At 38.0% G+C, this 22,990-nt stretch overlaps 3 protein-coding genes across 5 annotated transcripts; 1 reads left to right on the forward strand and 2 right to left on the reverse strand.

The window, feature by feature from the left end:
* Positions 1-1,056: 1,056 nt before the first annotated feature.
* Positions 1,057-1,963, reverse strand: LOC113665681 (uncharacterized). Its single transcript, XM_027181408.2, has one exon. It carries the CDS (start codon positions 1,961-1,963, stop codon positions 1,373-1,375), a length of 591 nt encoding a protein of 196 aa, XP_027037209.2. The 3' UTR covers positions 1,057-1,372.
* LOC113665683 (large ribosomal subunit protein eL14) lies at positions 1,868-12,901 on the forward strand. 2 transcript variants are annotated; one of them, XM_089200298.1, is made up of 5 exons: positions 8,537-8,601; positions 8,876-9,027; positions 9,123-9,224; positions 10,728-10,976; positions 12,804-12,901. In XM_089200298.1, the coding sequence occupies exons 2-5, from the start codon at positions 9,025-9,027 to the stop codon at positions 12,858-12,860; spliced, it is 411 nt and encodes a 136-aa protein (XP_089056424.1). In that variant the 5' UTR covers positions 8,537-8,601; positions 8,876-9,024; the 3' UTR covers positions 12,861-12,901. The 2 variants fall into 2 exon arrangements, with proteins under 2 accessions (XP_089056423.1, XP_089056424.1); XM_089200297.1 differs by lacking the exons at positions 8,537-8,601; positions 8,876-9,027 and adding an exon at positions 1,868-1,997.
* Positions 12,902-22,986, reverse strand: LOC113665670 (uncharacterized). 2 transcript variants are annotated; one of them, XM_089200234.1, is made up of 12 exons: positions 22,478-22,986; positions 21,935-22,027; positions 21,452-21,619; positions 20,750-21,001; positions 19,946-20,327; positions 19,142-19,848; positions 18,902-18,983; positions 18,441-18,463; positions 17,738-17,776; positions 15,443-15,475; positions 13,688-13,841; positions 12,902-13,323 (listed from the first exon to the last, which is right to left on the reverse strand). In XM_089200234.1, the coding sequence occupies exons 1-12, from the start codon at positions 22,794-22,796 to the stop codon at positions 13,242-13,244; spliced, it is 2,334 nt and encodes a 777-aa protein (XP_089056360.1). In that variant the 5' UTR covers positions 22,797-22,986; the 3' UTR covers positions 12,902-13,241. The 2 variants fall into 2 exon arrangements, with proteins under 2 accessions (XP_089056360.1, XP_089056361.1); XM_089200235.1 differs by lacking the exons at positions 12,902-13,323; positions 13,688-13,841 and adding an exon at positions 14,714-14,874.
* Between the last annotated feature and the right edge of the window lie 4 nt (positions 22,987-22,990).

Genomic DNA, 22,990 nt, shown 5'->3' on the forward strand with positions numbered 1-22,990 from the left:
GATGACATACTAACTTTTAGATTGTGGTCTCATCAGACATTTCGGAAAAATAATTTTGAGAGTGTGGCCAAACTAGACGTTTCGATCGTACCAATCCAAATATCAAGAATTCAAGGGAGGCAATTTCTCTTGGTGGACTTTGAACTCAAATTGACGCAGAATTTACCTCATTCTCAAACATGATATCTTGCAGGACGACGTGACAATTTTTGAATCGCGGTCTGACTAAAGCCTTTTGATCGGATAAGCGAACTATAGCTAATGTAGCGTTTTCTTTTTTTTCCGACAAAAATTTGAGCCGGTTTAACTAAGTCGTCATTCCATTCTCAAGCATAATAGTTAGCAAGACGAACCTTGCTAACCTTTTTGATCGAAGAAATCAAATTAGCAAGATATCAGGAAAAGGCTTTTTTTTCCTTGGCCATACGCACGTGATCGAGTGGACTCAAGACTCTCACTTAATTAGCCGCAAAATAAGAGGAAGAAAGTGGTAGACATTACAAACTGCGTCAAAAATTAAGGCTTATTCTAGTAATGGCGCTAAACTAATACAGCATGCAGATAAGGCGTAGAATTTTTCGAAATTCTTTCTATGTCTGACAGACTTAAAAAATGTAAATCATTTACGCCTACACTGCAGCTGAAAGTAATCAGGATGTTTCACGATCACCGAGTCACTGAAAAAAAGACCTTAAAAGTTATTGCTTTTTAGCCTATCCAAAAACTAAGAATCAGAAATTAATGCTTCAGAGTTAAGAAGCCAATTGTAAACGCTAAAGAGTTTCAAGATGCTTAAGAAATTGTCAAGCGCATGGTAGCTTATGTTGACTGTAGTAAATGCGATAGTGCAAAGTTCAGCTTGAATAATATTAGTGATTAGAGGAATCTACTAAGTATTCAATACGGCACTCAGTCTATACTAATTAGAGAAAAAAAATAAACATTGTAAACGAAACTTTAAGGTTCTATATAATAAATTAGATGTTTGAATTCCTCGCAGCATGCGTTGCTAACGATTTTGTTGTCGCTCGATGAGAATCATGAAAACAGGCCATCTTCCTAAATCCATGTTTAATTCGTGCTACAGTCGGCTAAATGCCATTTTTAACCATCAACAAATTCCTCAATTCAAATCATATTTAATATCTAAGGTTAACGCAACATTTCTTCACCATCTAGGGTCTATGTCAGTCTATTTTGTAAACAAAAAGTTTAAGAATTCTATGCTGTGACATCCATATTCTTAACAATCTTGCCGGCATAAAATCAAGAAACAATATCTCCGCGGATATATTGAACTCCACGTAAGTGTATAGTTTAACCAAACCAGACCTCTTTAACAGAATGACGCCTCGTACAACTTTTAAGGAAATTAGGAAACTTTTTCCTCTGCAAATGTCAGAATTTCTTCTTGTGTGTCAAAAACTTCGCTGGTTTCCCCCTCTGTATGTAAAAATGCGTCATGTGTCTCCTCGAATGAACCAAATTCATCTTTTGTACTGCGCTGAAGAAATCCGCACAATGAAGCTTTTCTTGCAGAATTTTTCCGGTAGGGTTGGTTTAGTTGTTGCGGTGAAGCTTGCAACACGAGTTCAAAATATTTCCCTTCAACGGCTCCGTCTGTTAAAATCCCTTTGATGATAGTTCGTCCTTCTCTCGTCGTGACATGTCCATGAAAGGGCTCCGTAACTCTGTTGCCCATATGTTGCACAATTTTGCACCTGTTAGACCCAAAGAAGGGAATTTTGCCCTGTTTTCTTGTATCCACAATCCAGTATCTTGTTGCAGAAGACGGTTGAGATTCGCATGGAACCAGTAGAATTTTTAGAGGAGTAGAGCTCTGCAAGTCCAGACATGCTCCCATTGTTTCATTCAAATGGTTAGAGTGCTTTGTTTTTCTTTGCTTTCTTTTCCGGCGCTTTTGACAACTGGTATCTGTGAGCGCGCGGAATAAGCGTTTCATAATGTCACTTGAATCCCGACAAGTTGTTCACACGGTAAGTGTGTATTACCAGAATCTGTTCCGGTACATTGTGGCGCTAGCGTGGGTTCTCTGTTTATCAGATCAGATGAAGAACTCAATTAGAAATTTTTAGTTTAAAGATGTTTTCGAACCTCGATATTGAATAATCGTAGCTTAATTATAGTCAGTTCTGCAGGCAGAATATTAGCTTTTGCCAAGAGGTACGAAACCAAAGAGCGCCAGATTAAATTGGCCGTTTAATCCTCTTGACAGGAATCGATTTTTGCAGGTCCGAAGTGATATTGGTTTTAATGCACCGAAAACAGTTTATGTTTAAGAATAAAAACATTTGCATTTTGACAAAAAAAAATGTCAGCATGGAGCGACGCAAACATATGCGTGGCTCGTGGGGCTCGCTTAGTTTCTAAAGATATTTTAAACGCGTCTCCCTGAGGCGGAAAACAGAGAACAAATCAATGAATCGCTGATTTGAACCTTCTGTGAAACCCTGCGATGTCCTCAGTGAATTTTTCACAACCGATGTGAAACAGGCGGGCTGTGGCATTAGAAGTGTTTACATCCAATCCGTTCGTATCACGTCAATATCAATTCTGGCGGCTCCATTTCGGTGGAAAAATCTAAGAAGCTTACGGTTCGATGTCGCTGACAAAGCTTCCTTCTGACAGATTCATATTGAATCTCAAGTGAATAAACAGCGGCGATAAATATATCGAGATTTTATTCCGAAAAACACCTCACCTGGGCTCTTCTGTATCAGTCTCCCTTCACGAAATTTGCCACTGGGATGAAAAATTAAATTGATTTCTCCCCTATGTTTCCTCTCGACGTGAAAAATTTGGCAGACGCGAAGACAAAGCTTCGTGAATTGAAACTTCTTCACACCACAAACTAAGCTGAAACATCTGTCATCCTATTTTGCCACTCGCTGCACACTTCTGATGCAAATGAAGTTTTAAAAGACTGTGGACCGGAACTTTAGTGATGTTCTGAAAACAATTGTCCAGTCATTTTTCAAGTATAATCAGCCATACAAGTGGCACGTGTCAGCGAAATTTCATGATCGCTGTTATCCACATGGAGTAAATGACAACGATCTGGCAGCAATTAAAAGGGAAACTTTATCCTTTCCGGCAACCATACAATTTGGTGTTTTAAAATATACTTCAAACAGCTTTCGCTTTGACAGTTTTATCAAAGAAAAGCGATAAATGAAAGTAAATGGTTTCTGCGGCAAGTGCAAAACTATTAGTGCTTCAAATTTGTGCTCAAAAATAAAGGAAAACGAAGATTAAAGTTTAATTTTTGGCAGATGAAGGTTTTTTTTTTTCTTTTACGGAGATCACAGTCGAATTCTTAGAGTGAAATAAAATTCTGCAAAGTTTCTTGCTGCCATTTTTCTTTTTTTCATACTGGGCAATAATCTTTTTTTAACAAGGAACGAAACATTTGCAAAATAACTGCAAAAATTGAGATCCAGTTTTTATGACGTAATTAACACATGAACTGACAAAGTTGTTTTCTTGTAACGAGGATGGAAAAGTAAGTATTGCACTTGGAAAGGAATATCTCGGAGAAAAATTGGAGTGGAAAATTTACCTTTAATAATACTGAAATCCTAGTTTTAGTTTGCGCCGGCTTTCATTAGGAAATTTCTACTTATTCTGTTTAGCTTTTGAAGTAATAAAAATTGTTTTTTTTAGGTGAAATATTAGTCTCATCTCTTTCAGTTAAGTGGAAGTCACGCAAAGGTGTTAAAGCTACTAAAGAAAAGTTTTTTCTCTCTCTATGTATCATTCGTTCGAATTACGCCTAATTATTCACAGTTTTACCATTTGGCAAACAGGAGAGGGAGCAGACTGCTACGGAGAATGTTTCTTGGATTAGCAAATAACGTTTTAAATAGGTGCGGTGTGGCTGGGGCTTTACTACTGCCCTTTAGCAACACTTGTCGTAGACAGTACACGCGAGCTATAAAGTCGAAGAAGAAACACAATAATTTAGATGCTTACAATTTCAAAATGCCTCAGGGAGATCAGCTGTAAATGACGCAAAACGAAGCTAAGTCACTTACAATCCGACCCTTTTTTTTTTTCCAAAAAATCTTTCCTTAATTAGTACCACACAGAGCATCCCATATGATTTATTTTCCCGTGAAAACATTTCATGAAAATTCATGGAAAATGAGGTTTCAACGTGTCAAGTGAGCGTGTAACCGCGATAAATTAGTCTTCTCTATCGTCGGTTGCTTAATCTTATCAGGACCAGGAAGGAAAAAAAAAAACTTATCTCTAAAATAAATGTCAGAATTTTCAAATAGACGAACGGATATAGAAAATTATTTATGTTCATACATCGAAGGCAGTCTTCCTAAAAGGAACTTTCATGTTTCATATTTAAGTATAAGTAGAATGATTTTATACATGAGCAAGATAACTGAAATCTTCGTAAGATTTAACGAAAAGGGGAAACACAAAGCTTCGTACGTGCGTTGCTATTAACTTTCAACAGCACACATGATTGGAACGTGCAACACACTCTTCCGGCCTGGTAAACATTACATCGCTTCGGAAACCTCAAACACGGGGACCCATATTTTATATAAAAAGTTAAAAAGCTTCTGATCTACCAAAACAAGTCTTCCTCTTTTGAAGCATATGAGCTCTGTAAGCTTATCATCCGCCAAACCAGTCAAATCCGGCTGAGGCAGCCGGTTGAAACATTATTGAGATTTAATTTGTAACCATTTGTCGAGAAAAACGAAACTGTGAGAATTAGGAGGCTGTGATCAGGAGTTCGGATCTGAACGTATACTCTTCAAAACAAAATCTCATCCCCTTTGTTTTGTTGTCTAATGTTACAGATCGATTTTCCTGAGTGAAACCAAAATCCTCCTCTACATTATCGGTTTATCTCAATAGGTTTCTTTGGTGCTCTTGCATGAAATCTCTATTGTAACTCAGAAGTTGATAAGTGTTAATAACAGCTAGATACGGAAATGCTGAACGATCCGAGACATAGCAAAAGGTTTTATACAAATTATCGAGTCTTACCGGACGCATTGTCTCCTGTTGGATAAATATTCACCATGTTACTTCAAGAAAGTGGCTGTTTCTTACGTGTGAGCTTATTTCAAAAGCATACAAAAAAAACCTGTCAGTTTTTCTTAAATTTGATTGGCCCCCTCGTAATTTGTCAAGGCCTCGTCTTAATTCCGCAGAAATCCTCTTCATTTAGTTCATGTGATGCGTTGAACCTTCCTTTCATAGAAATTTAAATATAGAGAATGAGTCATTATGCAGATCACGGTAGATGTAAATACGACAGAAAAGAAACTTAATTCTTTTCGGAACAGGTGTGTGCGGAATGATTTCCCAAGCTGTCTTATGGGGAAATCAGGAAGACATCACAGAACCAAGCATTTAAGGAAAAAGTTACTCTTTAAAGGCCAATTTTTTCGCGGTTTAATTTCACCCAAAAAGTTTTTGATCGTTCAAAGCCTATTATAGATCTCAAGAACTATGAATGTTTAGGTACCGGAAAGTTGTTGAATATCACCGCTCTTGTCATTTCTGCCAGCTTTGCGGTTTACTGTTACTATTGACTGAGTCCAGAGCCGATCATCCGAAAGTTTCAGATGACATAATTGCACTCGGTTATCAACTATTGTCTGTGATCTTAAGCCGGAAAAAAGTAAAAACTTATATATTATGTAACACGGATGTGGTGTCACTTTACGAAAGCTCAGCTCTGCATTTTGTTTCAACTTATTCGTAGCGTCCGTCACCAACACTCTCGATCCAGCGCAACATCTAAACATCAATTCTCCTGTCCCTGTCACTCGTTTAGCGCCACGTTAGTTCTGAGTCAAGTAACATTCACCTGTTGATATCTTTCTTCATTTTCACCTCTTGACAATGTATTAATATTGTAAGGAGAATTTACATATTGGTAGCTCTTAGGCAGTGACCAGTGAAAGGATTAAAGGAACAACATCACTGTTCGAGCACCTCGAAAAAGTCAGCCTAAATTTTTATAGCCAATTGTCATTTGATTTCTACTCTTGTTAATCTACTTCTTTCTTAGCTACTATCTTTTTTTTTGGTTTATTCTTCAAATTTCTGTGTTCTCTCATCTTATCAAACCGATATTTTGTGCTTTCCCTCTCGTGTAAAGCAAATTTTCACGTTACAGAAAAGAACTCAATAAATCGCTAAGAAGAGTTCTTTGACCTCTTCACTATTATGTGTTAGACAAATAAAATATCTTTCTTCGTCCTCTAAGTCCTGGAAAAGCCCGTTGATTAAGGAATACGTCAGGGTGATTGATGTATTTTTCTCGCGGAGACAAATTATTAATGCCATAGAAAGGTTACTGCAGTGGTTGTGTAAAAAACGAACTGTTAGTGAAAGGTGAAATGTGCAGAGCGAAGGTTGTTGTTTTTGATGCGAACTGACTATAAATATACATTGTCCTTGATCTATAAGAAAGAATAAACTCACTTCGTAGAGATCCATTACTTTCAAGCAGTTAATTTCGTTGGAGAAAGTTCCTAACTCTCCATGCTCTGCGATATGTCTGATTTTTCTTTATGTTCCTTCTTAATTTCGATCAACCCTTCCAAACACTTCACTCACTCTTATATCCGCGTGCAAACCTCGATCGACCTTATTGTTGATATTAATCTCGGCTTAAACAAACAAAGAGGATTGTAAGACGTTCTGTTGTAATCTAAAACCATATCGCGCTTGGTAACGTTTTTAACGCGCTTTAGCTTGTCGTAAATTGAGTTGTTATTGTGTATACATTGATTTCAACCGTTAGTGCTAGCACGCAAACTGCTCTCTGAAAGGAGGGGGGCAGTGAATATTACGAGCTACATCTGAATACCCTGCATGACGAGGCACAATTTTCTGGGTAGATGTCATTGAAATCTGTGAGGGTTTTGCGGGTGGAGGTGTAGTGAAGGAAAACTGTAATTGACTCTGGAGTGTTCGTATTGTTTGGAAACAAGCGGCTACCTTGGTGATTTTTACATACCTTAAGACGACGAAGAATAGTTAATCTGAAAAATAGCGTGACCTCAACGGGCAATATATTTTTTTAAGCTTATAAACACATATTTAACGCCTTTTGTTCCATTTCTACCGACGGTTGGTCTTGAGCAAAAGATCAGGATTCTGTTACACTTAACTCATTTGTTGCTCCGATACAAATCTCTCTACCGTCTATTTACTAATAACAGCAATTAATACGGTGACCTCAGTTAAGTAATATATTTTTAAGCTCGTAAACGTGATCAACTCGTATTTGACGCCCTTTGTTCGAAGTCCTCAAACAGAGGGTTGCACTACAACTGAGGTCTTCGTCGCTGTGATACAAATCCGTCTCCGTTGTCTGTTTATTAACATCTAAGATATCGTGTTCGAAGAAAGGAAAGAAAAAAAAAAGATCGTTCAAAGCATGATCGCATTAAATTTGTATTAATCCGCTCATAGGAGGAAATATTCTATTCTATGTTTGTTTTATTTTGAGCCCAGACGTAAATGCTCGTACGATAAACTTCATTCTTTTGTTTGAGTCCCACGCAAACGAGACCGGTTAGGTAACAAACACTTTGCATACCTTTGCCTTTAAAACGAAAGGATCTGATATGATACCAAATCGAAGTTTTCATGGACCACCATGACAGACCTCCAAAGACACTGTCTAACGGTCGTTACCCACGCAGGAATCATGCGATGAAAGAGAACTGAAGGTTGTAATTTTAGACTCGATAAACGAAAATAGATATATTTCTTGTGCCGATAGCGAAGTGAACACTCATAAAGTTCTCGTAAATGAAGCCTCAGAATAATTCCGTGGTAGGGTTTTTGACAACGTTGACCGCCAGACTTTGTAGACGACCCGAAACTTTTTCCAAAAATCAGCTCTTTCAACATTACTATTGCTTTTTGTAGTTATTTTTTCACGACATTTAAGAAGCCAGGATTTTAATGAAATCTACTCTTTCTTAGACACAAAAACTCTGATTCTTCAGCGTTATTGATAAAATGTTTCTCCGCATTCCTTTCGTGTAAACCAGCTATGATATACTCCCACTTTGCACTCCTAAACTGAATTTCTGGCCCACACATCGTGTCGTCTTCATGCGAGCCGTCGGAACTTAAGCGAGAACTATGCAGTTAATATTTAAGACTAGTAGACTATTTATACCCTACTCTCTCAAGAGGAATTTTCATATACCAACCTTTCAATGTAAGCAAAGGAACTGTCTTCTTAGAAACTGGAAAATAGATAAGAAAAATAGAAAAATTTTGCAAACCATCCACACTAGCTTCCGGCCGCCTCGCCTTTACTCGGTCAGAATAAAGTACCTAAAAATTGTCTTCACCTCAGCCTTGAGCCATAAATCTGATAAATTTGATCCCAACATGTCAATCTAATTTGAGCTTATTCATGGGATAGTCACACTAAGTACGGCGACCTTTGCTGTGCATATTTACAGACCGGAAATTCCGGTTAGAAAATTTAATTCTTCAGTCACTTATAATTTGGATCGTTTCGTGGATTGATGGGCTTTTCGACGTATTAGAGTGGAAAGTGTGATTCTCTCTTAAGTATGGATGATAATTTTTTGCAATTCTTTTAGTCCTCTGTGTTAATTTAGGTTGAATTGAATGTTTTCCTCTTTCCTTACCAGTTATCAGTCATCTCTAAAATTTTATACCCAATGGTTCGTTTGACTACCCTTCGACTTCGGACTTTTTTGTTTTACTACCAGCTCATAATATAGTAAAAGAGAAAGTTAATAAGCTTAATATTGATTAATGTGAAAAAAAGGTCATTTTAATTTTTAAATAACTCTTAAATGTCTATTTTGACCGTCAATAGTAGTATGACCCAGCTCATCCATTCCTCTACATTTGCGCCGCCAATTATACCATTCAGCGGTTAACTGAGAGTATACCCTTAACGCTTTGCGCGCCTCATTACATACGGGACCTTGACAAAGATTTGTCCTTTCTCGCGGATATTCCAAGATGGTAAGTCCACGTGTGATACACTTAGAAGTATTCGTCAAAATAAGTAAACTTTGGAGTGTCGCATTGTGCTCATTTTTTGTGAAAAAATCCTTCAGGTGTACAAGCGTTTGGTGGAGATTGGCCGTGTAGCCCTTATTAACTCTGGGCCCGATGAAGGAAAACTTTGTGTCATAGTTGATGTGGTGGATCAGAATCGAGTAAGTGTTGTTACAGATTATATCTCCATTTTATATGAACGATCTGAAGTTAATATCATGTCAATAGTTCGTTAGAAATGCTTTTATCAATATTATAGACTAATCAAACATCATTTAGGAAGTTGCAAGTGGGGTTTGATTCCGTTTGTGTATTTGAAGAGGTCGATTTCAAAATTGATCATGAGTTTCTCTCATTCCTAAAGAAATCAGCATGTTTTTTTCTTTTATATGTACTTTGCTTGACTAATGGTTCGATTCAGTTGATTTCTGTGTCTTGAATCTAAGCGAGTACCCTTCGTCTGGGTAGGATGGTTTATAACAAGCTTATTTTTATACAATAACAATGATCTCAATGTTGTATGCAGTCAGCTGTACCTTCTTCGTGCTCTTGGCTGTTGCATTCTTTTCTTGGAGCACTGAAGTGAAATTTATTTTGTTAATTTTGTTTTTCTTTCCTTGAAAGCTTGGTATTATGTTTTGAATTAGTTTCCATCAAGGCAGCCGTCTTGGTGTACTATCTACCTGGTTGCCAAGCAATTGTACAAAGTCATCTGATTTGTCAAATTGTCTCCTTGTAACTTATTACCTTTATTGTTTTGTCACTCCTTTTATTTCAGTGTCAGTTGTTTCTTTTTTGTGTTGTTCAGCAAAATCTTTAGAAAAACTCAGTTATTATTTTAAATCTTATAATGTGTTACACCAACATAACAGCCCCTAGTTGTTTTCATTCTATTTTCTCTCCTCATCTGTGTCCTCTTCACTGATTGATAGTATAAGACAAGTTACAAACAGATCTCCCACTGAATATCACTTGTTAGGAGGGAACTCAACTCAATAAGTTAAAAAGGGAAAACTCACCTGCAGTGACAGATGTTCATGTACACACAAATGGGGACTTAACACTATAACTCCAGAAGTGATTAACATGTTACTTTTCCCTATAATATCCATACATTATTCAGCAAACAGGTAACAAGAATACTTAAACTCATCAGCTACAAGATATTACCTTGATTGAAAAGCAAATTCTCATAACCGATTTACAAGGAAATGTATAGCAGCTAGAGGGAAGAACTGACAATCAGATCGTGGGAGTTAAGGGTGATAGTGCTCTTGAACTCCCAAGATTGACCAAGACAGAACTTCTCCTTACAATATCAATGTGATATTAATTAGACAAGTAATGTGAATAAAGAAAATTAGGGGATTATTAGTCGACCCAATACCAAATTCTCCAAACTAACATATTAGGAATTGTATGGAAGTCAGTAAAGGGAATTAGATCTTTGGAGCGGAAGGCAATTTATATGTAAGCTATCCACTTCTAATGTATCGTAATACAAATTTTTACTAATATCTGTAATTGACTTGCAAAAAATTACTGCAAGACTTGAGAAAGCAAGAGAGGTTTTTTCCTTATCAATACTACATTAAGTAAAATTGCCTTGGCCTTGGAAAATAAAATTTAATCAGCAGAATTTTTACTTTAATCTTTTTCAACAGGCTCTGATTGATGGGCCCTGTACCAATGTGTGCCGCCAAGCCCTTAACTTCAAGCACCTCTCCCTCACTGACTTCAAGGTCAAAGTTGGACCCTCTGCTAAGAGTGGACCAGTGAAGAATGCCTTTGAGAAGGGAGAGATCCTTGAAAAGTGGGAAAAGACAGCCTGGGCCAAGAAACTAGCCACAAAGAAGAAGCGAGCAACTCTCACTGACTTCGATCGCTTTAAGCTCAAATTGGCCAAGCAGAGGGTAAGCCACTGTCAAAATATTAAATTATATTCCTCGCTTTCTTTTCTTTAAAATAAAATCCCACTTTAAATTGAAGAAAGAAGCAAAGGTACAATTAAGCACCACACCCAATCAGAAGAGTGCAGTGACTGTTTGCAGATTAACAAAGAGATTCAATGTTGCCATGCATCTGTTCAGTAATAGATCACAGATGATGTCAAATTGTGGTAAGAACAAAAAAAGTGGCACACAAGGGGAAGCCATGGGGTCTTCTGTGATCTGTTACTGAGTGGCACTACCACAACATACAATCTTTATCTCTTAAGTGAAAACAAAGCAAAATGTTGTTAATGGTGACATCATGAAAATGTCTGTCTGCTAATAGGTCTTAGATAATAACAAAACCTAAATGCAAGTATAATGCAACTCATTTTATTATTTAGATATATGATAATTACATCTTGGATACAATGCACATCTGTTTGTTTCATGCAATATTTGCAATGATATAGTGTAACTGTTGTTGGAGACTTCTGGAAATATGGTTTTGAATTAAATGCTATTCTCAATACACACCATATTCTCCTTGGAATTTTACCACTGAACCTGTCTCTGATATACCACAGAATCCTGGGTCCTAGGTCATGTCAAAATGTATCAAATTTTGGCCTTTGTGAAAATTACCTTTAAAACTGTTACATGTTGATGGTCATAGCATCATTTTATGTTTTTTATTTATTTTGTGTCAGAGCTAAAATTTACTGTAATTTAACAACCAAATTATGCAACACCTTCAACTAATTTTTCTTTCTCAGAGGGTTGATTTGATGATATTTTTTGGTTTGAGGTTAACTCCTCATCAGTGGCATGGGTTTTTCTTTGCACCACAGTTGTGACAAATTTCCTTATGAACATTTGTTAATCCATAAGAGAGAACCATTTTTTCTAGATTGTTTGGTTATTGTTAATTTTGATTCATAAGTGGCCAAATTTATGGCTGATTTTATATGCTATGTGAAACTTTTCAACCTTAGATTTGGACACAGCTGATAAGATAACTGAAAATAGCCAAGTTGTATGTTACCATCAGTGGTATAAAAATTTCCAACCTCAGAAATATTTTTGCATAATTCAATGTAATTGGGATAGTTATGTGAGGCTTGTTAGTGTGAAGTATTTTGGTTTTATCAACTGAGTTGATATAGTAAGTTGGCTACTATAAAGAGTTTCAAAGCTTATGTTATGAGTGTTAGTCCTTTGTCATTCGCCTGGACAGCTTACATGATCAACTCATCTTGTTAAACTCCCCTGCTGATGCAGTACCACAGTTTCTTTAGAAACTTACCCCCTTTATCCATTTATCAGTGCAAGGGCTCAGAACTATTTTGAATTGACATTGCTAACCTTTCTCAGAATAAGACATAAATAAAGTGTGACCGATCGTGTTGGGCTTTTTGAGTGTGTTGTACCTGCACACAGTGTACCTGTACAAAATGTATTCCTCAGTGCTCAAGTGCGTAGTTAAAATTTCCACTAAAAGGAGGGGTGCTTATGAAGAAATAATCCACCTGTACATCTTCCACTGTAGTTGAAGCTTATGTTTAAAACGAAGTAGCAATAGTAACAGGTTTTCGTTGTGTCCCTACTATCTTAGATAGTCAGAGTGGAGGGGGGGGGAGGGTGGGTGGGCACTTATTGAAAAGGGGTGCTTGTTTAATATTATGTCCAATTTGGTGGGAAGTTTATTCAGGGAGGGGTTCATATTAGAACGTGGATGCTCATTCAAGGAAACGCTGTGATGGTAATGCGGATGTAGTGTCTAATGAAAGCTTTTGTTTTGCTTCACAGAAAAACAGAGTTCTTAAAGCTGAACTGAAGAAGTTGCGCAAAGAGGCCAAAGTGTAATCTTGCTTTTAAGATGAAATAAAAATATTTGTTTGAGAGGATTGGTGCTTTCAAAGTTATTTCTTTAATAAATGCGAAGTACATGTCACTGATGTTCTTACCATATTTTTACAACTTCTGTGATCTATTACTGACCTGACCAACAGCAACATGGTATCTATATGTTTCATATAATGTAAAAGAAGTAAAAACTTGTTGGTGATATCATCTGTCTTCCAACAGATCATAAGAAAGAACAAAACCTGAATGCTCGTATTATTCAGCTTACTGTAGAATTTTGTTTTTAACATATTTTGCTGTCATCTGTGAACAAGACAAATCTAAAGAAATTACAATCTACTTATTGAACTGACTTCCATTTACACCGATTCATTGTCTGCCCTACTCTTGGACAGGTGGTGGTGTCAGAGTTGACAGCGGTTTACATTCACCTTTGGGAAATTCTAGATCTTTTTCTCCATCTCTAAAAAGTAGAGAGACATACAAGAATATTAACAACAAAGAACTAACATCTACAACTCGCCCTCGGTGTTGGAGAAACCGCTTTTCCTTGGTCGTAAATGACTGTGTTAAAATTTTCCCTAAACAATTTTGTACTTAGCTCGTGACAGCTCGGGGTTACTTTAGAAAAGCTCTTGTTTAAAAATCCTTGTAATAACGAGAGACATTTAGGTCGAATACCGCTACTCTCTCAAGTCGTACCTAGGAGATAATACACGGCTCATTTCCATAACAACGGCTAATCGTCGAGCCAGGTACGAAGGACTAACTATTCCAAAACAAATAACTGACCCATCCCTTTTTTAATGTGCTAAGTGGTGTATTACCTGGCTACAAGCCTGATTACCAGTTCCACCCTCCGTGAATGATCCACTCTTATTGGTTCAGCCGTGGTAAACTGTTGTGTACTGTGGCCTTGTAATGTTGTTCCACCTGATCTCCATGCTGGATCCGGTTCAACGACATTGGCACAACTGTGAACTTTACATGTAATAGGAAAAGGGCATTGACGGCAGATATACAAATATTCCAGGACATATTTACGGTTTTATTATTATTGCATTTATGTGGCAAGGTAGTCCTGGGGTAGATCTAAGCGTTCTGACTAGTGTTCTTATTTGATTTGGATTTTGCCCTGCGGTCCGTTCCCACCAAAGAAACGGTCATAAGCTGTGCGTTTTTATGACTGAAAGCTAGTAAAAATAAAATAAACAAGCTCGGTCTGAGTGCCATAAGATAAACTGCCTACTAACTTCGCTTGCTCTTGTCGTAAGGGAAATATTGTCCTTCAGTTGTTAAATACAGACCTCCCTGCGCTCAGTCCATACTGCCAACCCACACCGAAGACTCCGGGCCAATAATCCCAAGTACGACCTTACACCTGGTTATGTGCCGACCAACTCTAAATTTCAATATCTTTACCCGGAAAACCACGGGCATTTGACTGTTTTCTTTGCCCAGAGGTTGGGGTATTTGAACCTTTCCCAGCTAGGGTGGAGAAGGAAGTGTCAAGTCTTTCCAAAGGAATACAAGCGTTTTATCTTTTAATAGGTAAAGTTCACTTTCACTAGCGAACAGCTCAGAAGAAAAGGTCTACAAGGTCTACAAGTTTTAAAGCTTGGTCAATGAGTAGAAAGTCACGACCCTGATTTTGTCTTTTGCATAAAAATTGACCATTAAATCTGGTCCGTGGGCGGGCCAATTGGGTTCCCTGAGAGGAGGTTTTGAAGCTTAGAATTGATCGACGCATTATTGGATGATATAATTCAGAATCATAGCCGGGAAATATCGCGCACAGTGATCATCGAGGTGGGAAATTCGAATGCAAAATAATCGAGACAAACAGTCTACTTAAATTCAGTAAACTGAAGAATGACTTATTCACGCATATTTTAAACTGGAAAGTTTCCAACATGGGATGGTACGCGTAGTAATCGCGTTCGACTCTCTCATTCCTCCTCTTCCTCTGAGGCCTTATTTCTCAGTCATAAATGAATTCTTTCTGTAGACATAGCAGTGAAATAGAAAAGGGGAGATCTATTTATTTTGATTTGTCTGCTTCTATAAGGGATACATTTCGGTGACAGGAAATAATGTTCTTGCTTTTTACAGAGGGAAGTTCAGTAAGTAAAGAGGTTTTGGTTATTTGTACCGTATGACGTTAGAGAATGAGAGGGGAAATTGAAAAGTTGAAATACTTGATGGAAGTCATCGATTATCTGATTATCAAGCGATTATCTGGCATTCGAAAGCTATAGTATCCCATATATATTAGAGAAAGAAATATCGAGAACCTAAACGTATCTTTGAGATACGAATCATATACACATAGAATCTCGCATCCCTGCCTAAATTCTTCAAGTCAAACAGAAAGCAAATTCATATACTGTATGTATCTGACCGAGAATGGCTGATCCAAAACTCCTCCACATGATCCTCATCACAATGACAAATACGAAAAAAAAAGGTTCTGAGGAACACCCTTCATTTTAGCTTTTTCAGCCCCTGCTTTTTGGGAGGAGCCTGACGAGCCTCTAAAACTAGACAAATTGCTTCGCCATGCAAGCAAGAAAATTACTCACAAATTCCAGAGAAACCACAGGATTGATCCTCTTCTGTAAATTACAAGAGCAATAGAGAGGTACTTAAAATTTAGTAGAAATTACTTATTTGGAACTCAACTGCGTGTCTCTTTAGCTGGACAGTTGACAAGTAGGCAAGCTATTTTTTAAGATTATCCTAATTAAACATGTAAGAGGCTGTGGTGCGGTGTAAAAGTGAGCACTCGGGGAACAAGTGTAATTTTCTATTAATAACCGTCTACGCAACAAAGGCGAGAGCTCTCATTGTTAAAAAAAAATGAGAAGAAGAAAAGCTGATCGAGTAGATTAATGAATTTCACTACTAGTTCAGTACTATATTCATATCGGCGAGGATCGCTTCTATTTTCGTTTCTTCAACCCCAGTGCACATATATGATTTTCACATATTTACAGTCAAAATCTTCCTTGTAACTAGAATTTGATGCATGGAAAACTTTAGCATTCCTCTAATTTAATTAATTCGTTGCAAAAATGTACATATACATAAATCAAAGTGCTCTGTGGGCAAACTCGTGAATTGACAGATGACTTACATGATTTTTTGGATCATGTTTAATGTTATCTGGTTTAGGGAATTTTGTGGTTGATTGTCATATTTAGAGTACGAGTAGTAGTTCAGTGTTCGCTAATGTAGCAAAGAAACAAAGAAACGTTGGGATAAGAAGGCATTACAACTGAAATGATCATGCTATTAAATTTGACAGGGGTGGATGATGTCATGTGTTTTAAACATACATCATTTTTGTTTATGGTTCAAAAGAAAATGTTGGAAGTAAATGTGGGTGAAAAGTGAAATTTACTGTCTATCATTGTAAATATTGGAAAATCAAGGCCTTATTGTCTTACTGAAAACATTAATCATTCCCTCTTTATCATATGGGACAAACGGGAACGAGTTTTGAGTGATATAACTAAGCCCAGATTGCCACCGTCATTTTGGATTTCCGCCTGGGTAGATTTTGGTCTCGTGCTAGGCAACGCATAATCAAGAACAAGCTAGAATTTCATTTCAGGCCTATTTATCAGTTTTGTGGTGTATAGTTTTCGCATTTTAGTACGTAATATTTATTTTGAATCTTCAAATTGTCTTTAAACTTAAAAGAAAATTGTTCTTTAAAAATTCACTGAAAATCGGTAGCCAAAATTATTTGTTTATGTGTTATTTGACTTTCGTGTTAACCTGTAATTTCGTTAGTCGCCGACACCTTCTGTTGCTTCACACAGAAAACCACACGATACAAAATGTAATGATCGATTTTGCCCCAATCTCACGCCATAACAGAAAAAGCTTTTGAACACCTGTAAACTCCGAGCGCTACGAAGTAAGTGATATTTTTAATGAATCTTCGGATTGTTTTCAATTTCAAGAATTGTAAAATGCAATTTTATGAAAAACGAAGGTTGTTCTCTTAATTCTGTGTGAATCCTCGCACGCCTGCCAGTCGCTAGCGCCGCTTGTTGAAACTAAAACGAAAAAAAATAAACTCTTTTAGGATTATCACTGGCTTCTTTTCCGCCGCACCACTATTCTTAGCAACAAAGGTTGCCATTTCGTTTGTTTATTACTCGCCAAAAACTATCAAATGCCTCAAAAGCTTAAAATCGAAAAAAAAGTTTACAGGAATCAACCAATCGAGCGAGCGAGCGAGTGCCATTCTCCACATCATAGCTACAACTCGCTCTTGCGCATGCGCGCGCGCAATTCACGACTTAAAAAGAAGTACGTGACGGGGGGCAGTAACAGGACGAAGTCCCAATTGACAGCAAGCAAGCTAGTTTTTTAGATTATGCCATTTAAGCAAGTAAGAGGCTGTGGTGCGGCGTAAAAGTGAAGTGAGCACTCAGGGAACTTGTGTAATTCTCTTTCAATAAACCGTTTACGTAACAGATGATCGAGTAACCGTAAAGGGTAAAAAAGCTGACGTTTCGAGCGTTAGCCCTTCGCCAATCGCTCTGACGAAGGGCTAACGCTCGAAACGTCAGCTTTTTTACCCTTTACGGTGGCTAATTTACGTTTTCAACCCAGTTGTTAACACTAAATTACCTGCTATACTCTCCCACCGACGCAGCACCACAGTTTCTTTAGAAACTTACCCCTTTATTCAGATGATCGAGTAATTTCATGAATAAAATTTTCCTTAAAATCAAAATTTGACGTATGGAAAACTTTGGCACTCCACTTGAATTTAATTTATTCGTTAAAAAAATGTACAGCTACGAAATATTTATATTTTTAGCGAAGAACTTAAACTAGAAAAAAGGAAAATTACTCACCGCTTGCAGAGGAACCAAAGGATTGATTTTCTGGGCGCCCTGATTGAATTTAATTTATACGTTACAAAATGTTCAGATACATAAAAAAGAAGTTCGTGACAGAGGGCAGCAACAGGACAAAGTCACAACTGACAGCTACCCCCTGCCCCCCCCCCCCCCATCTTAAACTCCCTTACATCATGATCTTCCTCATTGTGGCAAATCAAAGCAAAAAGTGTCTGAGAAAACTCCTGATTTTAGCTTTCTTTAGGAGGAGTTTGACGGGTCTCTTAAATTAGACAAAACACCGAGTAATGCAAGCTACCAAATATTTATAGCATAAAACTTGTAACAGAAAAAGGGAAAATTACTCACCAGTTGCACGGAAACTAAGGCGTATAACACTTTGGTACCCTAATTCAATTTATTCGTTACAAAAATGTACAGATACATAAAAAAATAAGTTCGTGACGGGGGGCAGTAACAGGACAAGGTCCCAATTGACAGTTACCCCCTTCCCCCCCAGCCCCCCAAATCTTTTAAGATAACAGATTATTATTATCCTCCCGATAATGGCAAATCAAAACAAAAAGTGTCCGAGAAACCTTTAATTTTAGCTGTTTTTGACTGAATAGGATAGCAATTGAATAGGGATTGCAGTATAAGTGTTCATTTCCTGATTTGTTACACCTTCTCCACCCATTCCCATTGGTGCTTAACTTACCTACAGCTCCTAACGCCTGAGGCCTATTTGAAAGAGAAATAGAAAGTGCAAATATCACTACGTTGTATCCAAGCTTATTAAAGTTAACTCAGACAGAAATTCACGCTCGCGCTCTAAAACAAATCAAGGTTTATAGTTTAACAAATTGCCTGTTTTAGCTTTACAACGCTGAGATTTTAGTAGGAAACCCTAAGAAACCCTTTTGTAGTCTAAATCGTCATTTGTCCTCTTTCTCACCACCTCAACAAATTGATTAGGGATTAAAGAAGCCAGTTCGACCAAGTCGAGGTCAATGAACGCCAATTATAAATTGGATGCTAAAAGGAATCTGAGTCCTAGCAAAAAAAGCCACCTCGCGTTCTTAAATGTACGTCTTTGTTCTTGTCTATGGCGGCTAAAACGTTTACGAAGTATCAGGATATTTGCATTTCTATGCACACAGCCATATTTTAAACACTTACCAGATGCGTTCTCTATCGCTAGTACTGACCGAGGTGGGATGTCTCGTTACCCGAAGCGTACAGCCGTGCGCAACTCCGTAATCTATATCAGAGAAAGTTAACGGAATATATTATCTCGCTTGTTAAACTATCATATAGGATGAAGATGCCGAAATAGTATCTTTCTTTCACCCTACGCCGCAGCCATTTAGTAACACTGTTATTATTAGTGATAGATTATATTTGAGGAATAAAATATACCTTGTAACGGACCCTTGTCTTGATCCGCATCATACTCTCTTCCATCTATTGCAAATGTAAGCCTGCAATTACTGCTGTTGTGCCCTATAAAGATCTTTTCAACCAAATCCTGGAATGTTTCTTGGGGATCACACTTCACACGGACTGATGAAGAGTTATTGGAGAAGAAAACTTTGACTTCGATGTAAAGAATTCTCACTGTCAACTCAAGCTTCGATCCCGAGCAAATACCAAGGCTTGATAAGGTTCCTTTGTCTTTAGAAGGGCAGAGGTGCTTTCCATTGAAAGTAAACGTAGCCTCTTCGTTTTCCTGCAGGTTACAGCACAAGGTAATTTCTTCTATGACCGCCTTTAAGTTCTTTTCTTTGTCCAATTTCACGGAGTATGATTGGCCACTCTGATCTTCTACAGTTATGTGAATGTACTCGGGGATAATGACATTCACAGCCGGATGTGGACTGCAGATAAGTTTATCAGGGAGATAGCTACTTGGTGCGGCTGACAAGAGGTTTCCCTCATGGTAAAGCTTTTGGTCCCTGATTGGGACTTGAATCTTCCCTTCTATCTGTTCCATGAGATAATGGACCTTTACCTTGCCGGGATGCACCCTTATTGGAAAAGGAAAACTGGAAGACGCCTCGGCTGTTACTGTAATTGATATTTCTGCATCTATTAGTCTCAAATCCGTAGGTTTCTCAAGTATACCTCTAATGAAAAAAAAGGGAAAATTGACAAGATTTTATCCTTTACTAGTCCGCAATCCAAAGGACCATCCTGAAGGCTTGCAGGCTTTATATTTCTTACCGTAGTCGTGTACCATTTGATAGGACCTTGTCGCTTTTAGCCAGAACTTGATCGGGGTCATCCATAACTCCCATCTGGTGCTGCAATTTACGTTTCAAATCACCAACTGTCGCCGATGGAGGCATGCTCACATTCAAAGGCTGAGACGAGTCAGAGGTGATCACTGGAATGTTAAGAAAAGCTTCAGGTGTGAACACGCACTTAACAACTCCATTTTCGGGCCGGCCAGATTCAATTCCTGCCTCTTTCGGTGCAGTTTTCACTCGGTAGAAGGTGAACTTCTTGGCCTCATAAGCTGGTCTTTCTATTGACATCTCTTCTCCACCGCGGAGAGCCCATCCCCCTACGTCATAACCATCAATAGATATGTCGACATGGCAACCTGGAAAAAAGGCGCAAGTGGTCAATGATCTTATATGTATAAAATCGAGATCTTCATCATAGAGTATTGACGAATTCGGTCTTCCATGCAAAAAGAAACGAAAGGGACTCAATGAAAAGTGAGAAAGAAATTGTATAATTGGTAGACGCTTATAACGTCCCTTGACCTCTAATCAAATGAAGTGCAGTGAGGTGTTCCCCATGCACCAGCGAAAATAAAGAGTCACCCTGATTATGATTTTCCGGATGGGGACCGGTGCAGGTCCGTTCATCAGGGTAGGGGTGAAGTTCTTGTCAACAAGAACGTGGTAGCGCAGTCAGTAACAGGAGTCCATTGAAACTTAACAGTGTGTTTTCATCCCAATTTGACATGGTGACAAAGTTGAAAAGTGTTTTTGAAACAGTAATATGTATGTCTTTTACCATAAGCATGAGAATTTTTGACGTGTATTTTATATTGCGTCCCACTCTTCATCTCTACAAATTCTCCATCAGGGGTCTTATAGTGTTTTCCTCCAAGGATTTCCACTACGTAGCCCTCGTGAACCAGAAAGTTCACGTATCGAGCAGGTGCAGGTCCTGCAGCTGGATCAGGCTGGAGTCGAGCAGACGATCCAAGGACGAAATCCCGAGAAGGTGCAGGACAGGGTCCCCGCGCGGATTCTAAAGAGGAGCCTGAAATTTAAAGAAGGAAAGAGATTTCACACACAAACCACATTGATGACAACAGCCAATCAGAACAAAGGAAAACATCAGATATAGCCAATCAGAACAAAGGAAATCATCAGAAATAGCCAGTGAAAACTCCTAGTGAAAAAGAGAAACTGCCTCAAACGCGAGAATCGGTTTTAGTTTCGAATCTGCATGTTTCAGAAAGTGGTTCGAGATTTCTTGACCAATCACTAAGCGAAGATAAGCAAAAGCAAAGAAATCTCGGATTAGTCTTGACACTCAATTGGAAACTGCTTCAATTAATTTGCTATCCAAAGATCAGTTAAACTGCCCAAAGCATATATTTAAACGTTCACAAAGCAACAGTGACGCATAAAGTTTTATAAGTAGTTCACTTGTTGTCCACATTCCTAAAGTATTTCTGTCAATTTCCTTCCCTTTTCAGGTTCTCACCATTATTTGTAACAGTTAGCGAAGGATCACTTCTGACAGCAACAAGATGTTCAGCTGTACGGCCATCCGCATTACCGCCACTTAACCCTGTTGAAGTACTTCTAGGATTCGCAAGATGTTGCTGATCAACTACAGATCGAAATGTCATGACGTGTTCGTCGGCTACAGCTGTTGAGTTGGAAGAAAAGACCCTATTCATTAAACAAAGCCTGCTCAACTTTAGGCCGATCCGCTTTTCTTGATACGTTGCTAGCATGATGTTATACCCCACGTGATTCCTTTTTTCCTGATCTAGGGCCGAGTTGGGTGGGAGGGAGAGGGGGGAGAACTTGGGTTAATTAAGAGCTCAAATCGCCAGGTTTTAAGGTTTCCACTGGAAAAAATTGTTGGGTTAAAACTTAAAAATAAGATTAGGAAAAAAGTTCTTTATTATTGAGCAATACTCAGAATGAACCAGTTCGCTAAGTTTATTCGTATCTGTACCTTTTCGGGCACCATTGTCAGCAAGATCACTTCCTTTTGGTTCCGGATCACTACCGTCCCCTACCCCGTCAGGAACCATGTCACCTTGCCCATCTAGTTAAGACAAAATCGTAACAAATATAAAAGAATTTCCTGTGTCTAAATAATTCTACCTGAACTCACTTTCTTAATATTTTAGTAGTAGTAATTTATGGCTTAAAAAAATTTAGGTTTGGGAATTAAAAAGCGAGGTGTGCAGAGCTCTGTAAGGCGAAGTATTCTAAGATGTTTATATTGCAACTTGATTACCGCGTTGTCGAATTCAGATCGAACTTTTAAGTATTAAAATACTTTTACTGGTAAAGGATATTTTTTTATTGAGATATTCCTGTTGTTTGTAAATATTAAATAAAGCAATTCGAGTAAGTTTCCAGATTTGCATCAAAACACTTATTTGTTTTTTTTTCTAAGAAACTCGGATCTAAAGACTGACGTTTGCGACCGATGCGACAACGATTGAGTAATATTTTTTGTCTCTACAAGATACACCTTATACAGAATTACCGTCAGTCTCATCCGGATTATCATCAGCTTTGTGGAGTTTTCTTGAAAAAACCTGAATGCTTTGCGCAAGATCCACTCTGCCGATCGCTTTAAACCCATCATATAGCAAAGTCAGATTCTGTGGACCAATGTGTACATCTTGTTCGAGTGCTTCAAATAACTTCAGTCCGCTTTCTATGTTTTCTGTCAATCTCCTGGGAAGACGATCCCCTACAGCATACATCAACCGCTCCAGATCTTTGTTAGACAGTTCCATCGACATTTCTAGGAGAAGTCTCCTATATGGACTTATGCAATTTTCATCCTTTGCGGAGGCCATCTTCAACTTTACTCGGGCGGCGACAAAAGCAAAATTGTTATTGAAGAAGTAATGAAGAAATATAGCATGGCGGTTGTGTCTTCCTTTGTAGCGATGTCCTCACATTTTATAACCAATAGAATGCGGTTTTACTTCTTCCAATCAAAGTGCGTTAACTGTAGTCGCGTCTTCCGTGTGTCACTTCCCAACTAGGG

This window comes from Pocillopora damicornis, chromosome 3 (genome assembly GCF_964200805.1).
Source record: "Pocillopora damicornis chromosome 3, jaPocDami1.2, whole genome shotgun sequence".
Lineage (NCBI taxonomy): Eukaryota > Metazoa > Cnidaria > Anthozoa > Scleractinia > Pocilloporidae > Pocillopora > Pocillopora damicornis.

What these genes read in the sequence shown, in the direction of transcription:
- LOC113665681 (XM_027181408.2), bottom strand. Translation starts at nt 1,963, where the DNA reads ATGAAACGCTTATTCCGCGCGCTCACAGATACCAGTTGTCAAAAGCGC.
- LOC113665683 (XM_089200297.1), top strand. Translation starts at nt 1,965, where the DNA reads ATGTCACTTGAATCCCGACAAGTTGTTCACACG. An exon ending in ATGTGGTGGATCAGAATCGA is followed by an intron (nt 9,225 to 10,727) that starts GTAAGTGTTGTT and finishes CTTTTTCAACAG; the next exon opens with GCTCTGATTGATGGGCCCTG. An exon ending in TCAAATTGGCCAAGCAGAGG is followed by an intron (nt 10,977 to 12,803) that starts GTAAGCCACTGT and finishes TTTGCTTCACAG; the next exon opens with AAAAACAGAGTTCTTAAAGC.
- LOC113665670 (XM_089200234.1), bottom strand. Translation starts at nt 22,796, where the DNA reads ATGGCCTCCGCAAAGGATGAAAATTGCATAAGTCCATATAGGAGACTT. An exon ending in TAATCCGGATGAGACTGACG is followed by an intron (nt 22,028 to 22,477) that starts GTAATTCTGTAT and finishes TGTCTTAACTAG; the next exon opens with ATGGGCAAGGTGACATGGTT. An exon ending in AGACAAGGGTCCGTTACAAG is followed by an intron (nt 18,984 to 19,141) that starts GTATATTTTATT and finishes TCTCTGATATAG; the next exon opens with ATTACGGAGTTGCGCACGGC.